This window comes from Ostrea edulis, chromosome 10 (genome assembly GCF_947568905.1).
Source record: "Ostrea edulis chromosome 10, xbOstEdul1.1, whole genome shotgun sequence".
Classification (NCBI taxonomy): Eukaryota; Metazoa; Mollusca; class Bivalvia; order Ostreida; family Ostreidae; genus Ostrea; species Ostrea edulis.
This window is the reverse complement of record NC_079173.1, coordinates 19,690,869-19,704,032: the sequence shown is the minus strand read 5'-3', so window position 1 is coordinate 19,704,032 and position 13,164 is coordinate 19,690,869. Positions and strand designations below refer to the sequence as shown.

The following is a 13,164-nucleotide window of genomic DNA, read 5'->3' as shown; positions in this document are numbered from 1 at the left end:
CCCTTTTATTTATGATGGGATCAAGTGCCTAAGAGAAGTAAGCATTCCCTATTGATAAAGAAATAAATCCAATTTAAGTTGTTCTACTCTAGTTTGAATTTTACAATACAACATGTGATGCAGCACGCAGACTTTCCATACAAGGCATTGTTCAAGATTATTGTTGAACATTCGTGTCTGATGTTTCTTCTCAGTATGTGTCTCAATACACTCAACGGGATTTTCATGGTACGTGTACATTTATATAGTAACTCATTTAAACAAAAACAATCATTTTAATCATCGGGAGTGTTTTAACATTCTCTATTCAGCACCATCCTGGTGTCCAAAATCCGCCGAAATTCTGTGGAGCTGCAGCTTTGGAATTCGGTGGAAAATTGGCAGGAATGATCAACTTGTGATATTCTTCAAGCCTCGATTTCAGTTTTGATACCACATCTGGTAGCTTTTTAGATAAATCGACACGTTCATTTGGATCGTCTGGAAAAGGGAACATTTTATAAAAATTGATATATATTAGAAATTAAAATCCAATGAGAACAATGATTATTTAACAAATCATACCTTTTAGGTTAAATAGCATCATTTTGTCAGCGAAAAGCTGTGTGGCGTTGACAGGTGTATCACCATAGTAACCCTGTTCCACTTGATCGGGTTTGTACCAGCCCTGATAAAACCCCGGGTAACCGTCTATCAATTTATAATCACCCATTCTAAAATATAAAAAAAAAAAATAATTAGAAAAATTTAACTCATATTTAGAGATAAATCAGCGCACTTTATATTCAATTCACTAGAATTAACATCCCATTCTAAAAAGTCTAGAAAATTTAACTAACTTAAAGATATACCAGCATGATCTCTCTCTCTCTCTCTCTCTCTCTCTCTCTCTCTCTCTCTCTCTCTCTCTCTCTATATATATATATATATATATATATATATAATTTACTAGAATTGATACATTACAACTTACCTTATAGCAGCATGGCCGTTAACCTCGGGCCGCTTATCGTCAATGTTGTATACGAATTCTGTTCTTTTGGATGCCCCTCCCGTTTTTAGACTGTCCCACTGATCAATGCCATCCAGGTTTGGATCTACACATAGTAGAAAATATAATGTATGACGATCACAATTATTTTTACGAATACCTAATACATCACGATCTTATCAATGAAAAACAGTCTGGTTTTAGACCTATGTATTCATGCGAAACAGCTCTTCATAGTATAATTGAAATATGGTTACGAAACATTAACAATGGAAAACTTACAGGTGTCTTATTTGTAGATCTAAGTAAAGCTTTTGACACGGTAAATCATGACGTATTACCTCACAAACTACTGTCTTTTGAAATATGTGAAAATTCATACAATTGGTTTAAATCTTATTTCACAAATAGACCACAATGTGTTAGATGGAATGGAATTCAGTCCGACAAACTATATATTACAATAGGAGTACCCCAAGGATCAATAATTGGTCCTTCGTTTTTTATTCTATATGTAAATGACTATCCAGATTGCTTACAATACTCTTCAGTCCATATGTATGCGGACGATACAACCCAAGATGTCTCGGATAAAAGTAAAGATGTTATAGAAAAAAAATTACATATGGATCTTAAGAATACTTTGGAATAGATGGATAAAAACAAACTTACAATCAATCTCAAGAAAACGCAGTGCATGATAATTGGTACAAAAAAAAAGATTAAGAAATTGTAGAAAACTTTCGATAAAAGTGGACAATATCGCCATCGAAAATGTATCATGTGCAAAACTACTTGGTGTTTATATTGACAGATATCTCACGTGGTCTGAACATATTGAAATTTTACCCAAAAAACTTGCAAGCAAAATAGGTGTGTTATCTAGATTACGTTCATTCTTGTCAACTGAATTATTACTGAAAATTTTTAATGCAATTGTTGTTCTTCTTTTTAACTACTGTTGTACTGTTTGGGGCAATATGAAAAACAAGGACGGTCTTTATAAATTATGCAAACTTCAAAAGCGAGCTGCTAGAGTGATTTTAAATAGAAATTTTTATACACCTACAACAGAAATGATGCAGCAACTAAGATGGATGCCTTTGTCAGACTATTTGTATATAGAACTATTATTCTTATCTTCAAAGTTTTACATAGTCTAACCCCAGATGTTTTTCAGTATGTTCATGAAATTAGCAGTACATCTACCAGATTAAGTCAAAGTAATTCATTATATATCCAGAGAGCAAAGACACAATATTTTAGAAGATCTTTTACAATTTACGGTTCGCAGTTATGGAATAATATGCCAAAATTTTTAAAACATTACCCAACATTGGAAAGTTTTAAATCCGCTTATCTTAGAAAAATTTTTCATTCGGCAAATTAAAACCATATAGATTTGTTTTTGATTATTTTCAGTTTTATTTTAATTTGTTTATTCATTCATTTTGTTTTATTTTCAGTTTTAAATATGTAAATAGCATACATGTATGTATACAACATACCTTCATATACTATTTTATATTGTATCTGTATAATACTGCCGTCTGTATATATGTTTTCAGGACCACAATGGCAAACTGACAACTCAACTGTATGACAAACGGGATGATTTCAGCTTCTCCATAGTCAACTTCCCATATTTGTGTAGCAATATGCCATTATCACCTGCATATGGTGTTTATATATCTCAACTGATTCGATATGCAAGAGCTTGTTCTGGATATAATCAGTTTTTAAATCGAGGTAAGCTACTGACAAACAAGTTGATGGAACAGGGATTTCAACAGTCTCGACTGAAGTCAGCATTTCGAAAATTCTATGGTCGTTATAACGATCTAGTTCGTCAATACAACCTATAATTGGGTCAAATGCTGTCTGAAGTGTTTCATACCGATTGTTAAGCCGTTCTTGGCACATTGATTTTGACTGCGGATAACTCCGTTTACCTGATCAGGATATAGGGCTCACGGCGGGTGTGACCGGTCGACAGGGAATGCGTACTCCTCCTAGGCACCTGATCACACCACTGGTGTGTCCAGGGGTCCGTGTTTGCCCAACTATCTATTTTGTATTGCTTGTAGGAGTTATGAGATTGATCATTGTTCGTTATCTTCACCTTGCATTTAACTAATTGTGCTATCCTGTTTACATAAAGGACATTGTTATTATTATTATCACTGTTTGTGCCAAACTATTGAATCAAGTGGTCCAAAATCTAGTTAATGCTTCTGAAAATTCATAAAACATACATTAGTGGTGTCATCGTAAATTATGGTTTATGATAATTGTAAATTGAGTTTGTGTACAAAATTAGACACACAGGTTACCTCTTTATCAATGAAAGGTGAAGATAACGAACAATAATTAATCTCATAACTCCTATAAGCAATACAAAATAGATAGTTGGGCAAACACGGATCCCTGGACACACTAGAGGTGGGATCATGTGCCTAGGAGGAGAAAACATCCCCTGTCGACTGGTCACACCCTCCGCGAGCCCTATATCCTGATGAGGAAAACGGAGTCAAAATCAGTGGGCCAAGAACGATCTAATACTCAGTATGAAACACGTCAGAGAGCTTTTGACCCAATAATAGATTGTATTGACGAACTAGATCGTTATAACGACCATAGAATTTGCGAAATGCTGACTTCAATAGACATTGTTGAAACCCCTGTACCATCAACTTGTTTGTCAGTAGCTTGCCTCGATTTAAAAACTGACTATACGCAGAAGAAGCTCTTGCATATCGAGTCAGTTGAGATATATAAACCCAATATCCAGGTGATAATGCAATATTGCTACATAGATATGGGAATTTGACGATGGAGAAGCTGAAATGATCCCGTTTGTATGAAGCAGATGTGGACGACTATGTGGTGTCTTTTAATTCGAGCTAACAGGGATATATCTAATGGAGATGTGAATAAAAGCTATTATTGTTAGTAAACAAAACGTCGTCGATATATCTAAATGTCGAATTGAAGGCCACAGCAAGAGATGTTCTCTTCTCATGTAAAAGTTGTTTTTTTTTAGTAAATTCTGCTTCATATGAATATAGAAACAGGTCAGCTAGTAAAGGAGCATAATTCGTGCCCATTGGAATACAATTTTTAAACAAAGCAATCATGATTTTACCTGGTGTCCCACCGGCTGCGCTGAGGATTGTGGGCATCCAGTCTACTACATGGATTATTCTGTGTGCAAATATCAATCAAAATAGTTTTAAAGCGTGTAATTTACAAAATTGTTGAAAGCATGCCAGGAATACAAATGATGGTACATGGAGACAATGTATGAATTGAATACCTACCCATCGTAGATGGAATTGGTTTTCTGGATACCGGCCCCGGACACAAAGGCTGTGGCTCTGGTACCTCCCTCAAACAACGTGATCTTACCTCCCCTCAATGGGTAGTTATTTCCGGCAAATGTCACCCAACCTCCATTCTAATGGTATAGAAATATCTCTCTTACAGAAACATTTATAATATACACCAGCGGAAATTTGAATTTGTATGTATCTGTTCATTGGCATAAAATAGTGTAAATCTGTAATGAAGGTTTTGGGAAGTTAAAGGTCAGTTAAATTCCGTCGCAAAACCGGGAACACCGATCAGATAAAAAGAAAACAATATACCAAGCATGTAAAAAGAATGTTCGTGTTGAAGTTACAGGAAGTCGATATTCTAAAAGGAATAAATCCATAGTATATACTATTAACTAGGTTTATTTCTAAAATGAAGAGTTTGCATCCCCTTTGTGTTAATGTTGGCGTCCTATATCAACTGAACATTGCATTAAACTGACATTATGTAAAGTATGACAGACAGTTAGCATTCAAACAAACATTTCTTTATACACTGATATACTTATTGTTTGAAAGAGAAACAAAAATGCAGAGAAAGTTGAGAGTGCACCGCTGTGTATACTGATATTTAATCTTACCACCACACACACAGAGACCCCATGTAACTCATTGACAAGTATTGCCTCAACTGCACTGTACTCACGTCAGCTGTAAATATGACCAGGGTGTTGTCGAATATTCCTTTAGCCTCTAGAGCTTTTGTGATATTTCCGATGGCTTCGTCCATGGCCGTGACCATACCTGGAAAATTTCAACATGCACAGCAAAGAATTTTAATCAATTTTTCTCAAAACTTAATGACCTAGAGAAAAACGTTTGGAAGGCTAGTTTCAAAAACGTTACCCAGGTATGTCTTCCGCGACTCTGTCTTGACATTCGGGTACTTGTTGCTGTATATATCCGGAACCTACGTAACAGACAATAATATTACCTCACAGACAATGACAATGCATCACATACAGTGATATTAAATCACAGACAATAATATTACGTCACAAACAATAATATTGTAGTAATAGATGGCTTCATCAATAGTTTCACTTGTCATTTTAACTTTATATGAATGTTTATCTTGTCTCTTACAACATTCCCCAGAGAGTTAAGACAAATATCAACCCTCATACTCAGTGTCTCTATACACGAAGAATGCACTTACTGTATGACGTCATATTTATTTATAGACGGTGTTTGCAATCTTAATATTTATTTTTTGGTAAACTTGAAAATAAGGCACTGAGCAAAAATATTTTTGTTGTAAGAAATCACTGAATTAATGTAAATGCTAAATACATGTATTCTATTAATTTTGAACTTGATTCAGGATACACCTCTTGCTCAATGTTGAGCTAGTATATGACGTCATCTAAGTACGAAGCAATGTGCACTAATAGACGCTGAGTCCAAAATAAACAGATACTTATACAATCGTGTATAGTTACCTGTTATGAATTTTGAGAGCAATCTCATACTAATGTCTTATTAAATACCATGCATTTTATTAATAGTCATAACTTTTGTCCCTGTATTATAGTATTATTTGTGTCTGGATGTCTTACCTGAAGAGGTGCATGCACGGATTGGAATGGTAGATATATGTATAGCGGGGTACTGACGTCAGGGTCCTTAATGATTAATTCTGCCCTCCTTGCATAGATGTGCTGTAATTAAATGTGTGTTTTTTAACCAAATCTCCATGCTCAATAGAAGTAAACCTGTTAATACATGAGCCGTCAAATCATTCAATAACAATGTTTAGGCTTAATCTTTTTGTGTGTTTTCTTAGTGCACCAGCTGAATATTGGACCAACAAAAAGAAAAACTACTTGTAGATGTACCCCGCCTGTAATAAAGACAAATGTAGGACATCCATTGAAGTATAGCATCAAATGTTGTATTCAGATTTTATATTATTTTGGATTTCAAACATTTCGCTTGAGCATCACTGAAGAGACATTATTTGTAGAAATGCGCATCTGATGCATCAAAATTAGTACCGTATAAGTTTTACATTGTGACCCCTGGGTCGAGGCCTCTGCTGGTGGACTGTAAGTCCCCGAGGGTCTCTACAGCCCAGTAGCTAAGTACTTCGTTACTAGCTTGAAAATACGGATGTGTATTTAATTGCTGTTATAAAATTTAGAAATTCATTTCGAAATTAAGGATTATCTCCCTCACGCATAGCTCTTATCCTTAGACCAATTTGACTCCACTTTTTTTGGCACATTGTTTTTCCCTATAATAGCTCTAAAACTTTATTGTTATTTCGGATTTCAAACATTTCGGTTGAGCATCACTGAAGAGACATTATTTGTCGAAATACGCATCTGGTGCATCAAAATTGGTACCGTATATAAGTTTTACACATGTTACACACATTTAGTACAATGAAGAACTCAACAACCATCCTTTATATGTTTTCACAACCATAAAATAAATACAACTGCATCAAAAATCAACGAACTAGAACAAAAACCAAACTTGATCTGTAACTCATCAATATACATATGCATACAAAAATTCAGTTCAACATGTCAAGGCGTTTAGGGAAAAGTGCAAAAAACAGTATATTTTCTACGTTAAAGGGACACAAGTGCATCAAAAAGCAACGAACCGGAACAAATCTCATACTCGGTCTGTAACTTATCAATATACGCCTGCCAACAAAATAGCAATTCAATATCTCAAGGCGTTCAGAAAACAGACACGTGGACGGAAGGACTTAGTGGGGGGGGGGGGGCATGAAAAATAAAATCTAGACATTTGATCCACTAACTTGCATGTCAAATGAACCACAATTTTTAGTCATTACAAAGTGTTACGAAAACAGACGGACTTCCTCGTTCATTACGAGGATGAGAAAGATTTAGTAAGAGAAAGAAACATTTACAGGTGTTTTGTTGTCTCTGAGGTCTTTTCCGCCACCTGATGGTACATAGTAAATTATTCAATTGATGTCCAAAAGTAAAGAAGATTTTGTAAGATATATTGCATTTTCAATATATGACCAACTTCTCATAGGCCTGGGTCATGAAACCCGAACCCAAAATCCTAAATTTCAGTTGTGATATAGGACTCATTGCTCATTTTAATCATGTCAATAGTTTGACTGTTTGAAGAGATATTCCAAGATGTAATGCATTTGTGGTAAATGAACAACTTAGCCCCATCTTGGAAACCTGAAACTTGACCCCAAGAAAGCCTGAATTTCACAGTTTTGGTAAGATGCTCATTGGTTATCATAATCATGTGATAGTTTCATTGCTTGGTATTTAGGATCCTGATTTAAAAAAGAACAATTGTGAAGATTGCAATAATTTTGATGGTTTTAATCACCACTCTTATGTCCCAGGAATGAGTATTACAGAGGCAGGGGGTCTGGGAAGTTATCGACATTTTAACAACGTAAAAGGTTGTTTTTTGTTTTTTTTACCGAGGCAGCTGCCTCGGTTGCCTCAATGGAAGCTACGCCACTGAGGATCCTGATTTTAAAAAGAACAATTGTGGAGATTGCAATAAATTTGGTGGTTTTGAACTCTTATGTCCACCATGGCATTCACAATTTGTATTCCCCTTTACCCAAGTAGATGCTGCATACCAAAATTGGTTAATAGGATTGCTCAAGAGAAGAAACTGAAACTTTTCAATATTTTATGATCGACGCACAAAACAAATGATAACAATAAGCCACCTTAGTGACTCAGGTAACCAACACAAGATATTTGATGTATAGCATACAACCTTAAACGGCTAAATCTAGTAAAATATATGACGATTAAGTACTATATCATTCGCCTTTTCATATTCGGATATACGACATGAAACATCAAAATGGGAATGGAGGAAGTATTTCGTAAAATGTGACCATTTCACATACATTGTACCCAGAACAGGAAAATAAATATCTACGTAGGAAATCCTATGATTGATGAAAGGTGAAGATAACGAACAATGATCAACCTCATAACTCCTATAAGCAATACAAAATAGATAGTTGGGCAAACACGGACCTTCCCTATATCCTGATCAGGCAAACGGAGTTACCCGTAGTCAAAATCAGTGTGTCAAGAACGTCATAACAATCGGTATACAATACATCTGACAGTATTTGACCTTACAATAAGTTGATAATTCTTACAATGGGCTCTTTCTTTATTGTTTAGCAGAAACATTTCATTCATTCCTTGAGGAAATTGGTTTTTTGCACTGCTTATTGTAATAAACTTTTACGTACTGAAAGGGCATAATCTGATAATAGTCGTTATTTACTCACAGGAAGCTGATAATATTTATCTTATTGACGACAGTAATTTAATAATAGTTCTATATTTACCGAATGTAAACTAAAGAAAGGTGAAAATAACGAACAGTAATCAATCTCATAACTCCTTTTACGAATACAAAATCGAGAGCTTAGTAAATACGGACAGTTGGACATACCAGAAGTGGGATCAGGTGCCTAGGAGGAGTAAGCATCCCCTGTCGACCGGTCATACCTGCCGTGAGCCCTATGTCTTGAGCAGGTAATCGGAGTAATCCGTAGTCAAAATCAGTGTGCCAAGAACGTCATAACAATCGGTATACAACACATCTGACAGTATTTGATCTAACAATAGGTTGTATTGGCAAACTAAAACATTATAGCGACCCTTGAATTTGCGAAATGCTGACTTTAAACAAAACTGTTGAAACCATTGTGACATCAACTTGTTTGTCAGTAGTGTGCTTCGATTTGAAAACTGATCATACGCAAAATAAGCTCTTGCATATCGAATCAGTTAAGAGATATGATAATGGAATACATGAATATAGAAATTTGACGATGGGGAAGCTGAAATCACCTTTCATGTCATAAAGTTGAGTTGTTAGTTTACCGTTAACATTTATTTTCAATGAAATATCGAAGTACGAAGCAGATGTGGAGAAGTCTGTGGTGGTTTTTGTAATTTCCAGTTTATAGGGATATATCGAATCCTCATATAAAAAAAAATGATTACCGTTAATAGATAAAACGTGGATGTGGTCGATATATCTAAATGTCGAGTTCTCTACTTACCGACAGTAAGCTGATAGTAGTCCTCCTGACCATTGTAAAATCCATAGAATGTGTCAAAACCTCTATAAGTGGGGGTGCACTCCCAACTACAAAATCCCAGGTGCCATCTGAAATTGCAAAACGTAAGTTTCAAAGAGATACATGTGTACTTAAGAACGGTTGCAAAGTATTAATTTGCTACCACGTTTACAGATGACAAAAATGTAGTTCTTGTATCGCTATTTCATCCAAAGATACATGTACGTTGTATTGGCAAACAAGATCATAATAGCCACAATAGCATTTGCGAAGAGCTCACTTTAAACGAGACTGTTGAAACCCCTTAAACATCAACGTATTTGTCAGATTGTTTTGATTTAAAAACTGATCATACGCAGAACAAGATCTTGAGTATCGAATCAATTGAGAGATATAAAGATCATCTGCAGTTGATAATGGAATATTGGTACATACATATAGGCATGTGAAATTGACGATGGAGAAGCTGTTCAGGATTGTCAAACATTTGAGCTGTTAAATTGCTATTGATATCTTTTTTTAACCAAATCCAATTACAAGTCCAAATATGGAGACAAGCCAAGGTCAGGTAATTTTAACCTGTTATGTTTAAATAACTATCAAATCAATAACATCTTTATTTTACGTACTTGAAAGTATTCATATATATATTTTTTAAATACAGAAAAATCAGAAAAAGAAAATGTCCTTTTGTATTTGTTTAATGGGAGTCAAAGGTTGCTCATGTATGCGATATTGTTGTAATCGACACGTGTATGAATCCTTGTAAATATAGAACTGCTGTTTTAACATCTGGGAATATTGACAGAAGTGAAAATCGAAAGTAAATATAAGAAATAAAATTTAAATTCTGAAAATACACTAGGATAAGAATTGCAGGCGCGGGTTATGCATTTTTCTGCAATATTTGCAACCTTCATCTCCCCTTTAACAAACCAAAGAAAGCATTTCATTCATGAACCAAGAACCGTTTGATCAAATCAAACAGAAGAAAATATACCGCTACATCGCCATAGAATCCATTTTACTCGGTTCAACATTGCAAATTGCGGTATATATACTTTCCTATTGCATGGGTGGCGTATCCTAGCTCTTTAAGCTTCTGTGGTAAGAAAGTGTAGTTAAGAGGCGAGCAGACAGCCTGCTGGGACAATAGCACGGCGTGCTGAAATCACATGAACAAAATGTTTTCTCAATTTCAGAATGTATACATCTGAACGTTTGTAGTTTTTTCCAGTTTTAGATTTTAGAATGTTACCAAAATTTGAATATCTTTTGTTCAGTTTACATGTAAGATACAACTCTGATAATGCTTTGTTACGTAAACAAAGTTCGGTCATGTTTTTATTTACATATATATTGAAGTTGTCATGTTTAAAAGTGAATGAGATGTGATAAATACTAGAAGCCGTTTAATTGTGTTCAGAATTAACTTTGAAAATTGATTTCTTAAAAACCTGCTCTACATGAAACTTTTAATAGTATATTTAATCTATAAAATTTAAGCGCGTTCTTGTATTTATTTTCACATATAAAATTTAACCAAATCTAAGTTAAACAATTTCAATGCTTTATATACTCCATGGCTGAAAGTGATATATTTGATATGTCTTGATAGCAAGTTTGTTATTCCTGTAAAGTACACTTCGATTTCCTCTGAATCGAATTTGAACCACGTTTGAATTCAGATATAATCCAAATGCATGAGGCACGTGCATTAACACGTACAATTATGAGTTTTCTGTAAAATGACGCATACATACCTGGAGACCAGACTTGTAGGCATAATGACCACTCATAAACGAGTTTCTAGACCTGATGATTAGAAACAAAATGGAAAATCACCTTTCTGAATATTCATGTCATTGATTTCTAATTAGCATATCATAACATATTATCAATTTAAAGCTCAGTAATTCGTCATATTCGTGATCTTGTAAAACTATGCAAATATATGGCTACATAAATATTTAGCATAAGTTGATGTCAATCCTTTTCTATTTGTAAGTTATGGAATGTGAAATGTGGAAATATTTGATCTTTTCCATTTCTATTATAAAAAAATTTCATTTGTATTATATATTTTCTGTTTGTATTTCATATTTTCCATTTGTATTGTACATTTTCTATTTGTATTGTAAAACGATTCATTTATACTATACAGTTGGGTTTTTTGTTTGTTTTGGGGGCTTTTTTTTCGGGGTTTTTTTTTTTGGTGTTTTTTTTTTTGTATTACACTTGCATTAATTCCGAAAGATTGTTTACTTTTATTTGTTATCATGAAGGATTTCATTGATCATATTTAGACTGTTTCATGTTGAAAACGTTCCAGATGCTAAACCACATGATACATGCCTCCCTATTCTCATGCATGACTACATGTAGTTAAGGTAGATCGACCCTCATGTGATGTCATAGATTTTTGCAAAAATATTTAGTACATTAACTTTCTGCATGATAGAACTATATCTTTCAAAGGAATCTTATTCACTGAATAAAATAAAACAAATTGGTAAACAAATGATTATGAAAAAGTTTATATTTTCCCTAGGTAGTCAATGATTTATAATGAATTAAAAAATGTTGTCTAGGGCAATAACTCCTATGCAGGTATACTGTATGTCTATCATACAATGAGTTCCCTAATATCCACGATTGATTTATACATATTTATAAATTAGCCGTTTCTCTAAACTGTTGACACTAAGTATTTGCCATTCTAGCAAGTTTCAATCAATATATTTATTATTCTGTTTTACGAAAATATGTTACTATCTGTTGTTGACCTATATTTATGTTTTTGTATGTCTGACATCCTTAAAAAGGTGATCACATACACCTTTTTGTTTTGTTATTTTTTGTTGTTGTTATTAATCAAATTAAACTATATTGAATAGAAATTAATACAGTATTCCCACTTTCAACCGTAAGTATTGATAAGTCACGTGTGGGTGGAGCTACCTTAAATGCGATAACAATTACTAGTATACGTAGTTGTTGTAATAGTTATAGAACTAATAGATAGCTGATAAGCGCGGCAAAGTTCAGTAGAACCTACCTGTAGATAAACAGTAGTAATGAAACAGTATATTGCTCGATAATCGACCCACGGTTTGAACCAATGAAACCCTTTGTAACAAATCGACATGTGCATAAACAATATCTCCAATAGCATTGCAATATACATGAATATTATACAATACAGATAGAATATATAGAACACAAACGAAAAAATATGCAATGAAAATGGACAATATACAATAGAAATTATTTTTTTGTCAAGTGGAGAAAAGTTACGATACAATTGGAAAAAATCAAATATTGCACCGTTTGACATGCCATGGTAATTGAGACCTTAATGCCATTAGGTGTACAATTGAGTTTTAAAATAGATCGAGGCAATAAGGAAAGGATCGGAGATAAGGTAAACTGCATGTCATTATGTTTGATGTTTTGGATATTGGGCAACACTTACAAGCCGTAACAGGCATGTAGAACCGCTTTTAAAATTGGTGTACAATGTATAACGATGGCATTTCCCGTTAAAGAAATAGAAGGTGGGATTTTTGTAATCATGCTATCATTTTGAAAAGTTCATCAAATGAAAATAATCCACCACACGCATTTACAGAGTTTTGATTACTGCTTGATTTATTTCACCTAGAATTTTACATTGAAGCATATGGGAAGAGCATGTTTTATTAAATTATTTTTGAAAAAAATCA

General features: G+C 34.0%; 1 protein-coding gene across 1 annotated transcript; it reads right to left on the bottom strand.

Moving 5' to 3' along the window:
• Nucleotides 1–220: 220 nt before the first annotated feature.
• Nucleotides 221–11,254, bottom strand: LOC125665261 (arylsulfatase B-like). The gene is made up of 10 exons (XM_048897916.2): nucleotides 11,203–11,254; nucleotides 9,422–10,604; nucleotides 5,925–6,026; nucleotides 5,212–5,275; nucleotides 5,012–5,109; nucleotides 4,312–4,448; nucleotides 4,137–4,195; nucleotides 974–1,097; nucleotides 565–713; nucleotides 221–480 (listed from the first exon to the last, which is right to left on the bottom strand). The coding sequence occupies exons 2-10, from the start codon at nucleotides 9,464–9,466 to the stop codon at nucleotides 308–310; spliced, it is 951 nt and encodes a 316-aa protein (XP_048753873.2). The 5' UTR covers nucleotides 9,467–10,604; nucleotides 11,203–11,254; the 3' UTR covers nucleotides 221–307.
• Nucleotides 11,255–13,164: the final 1,910 nt, after the last annotated feature.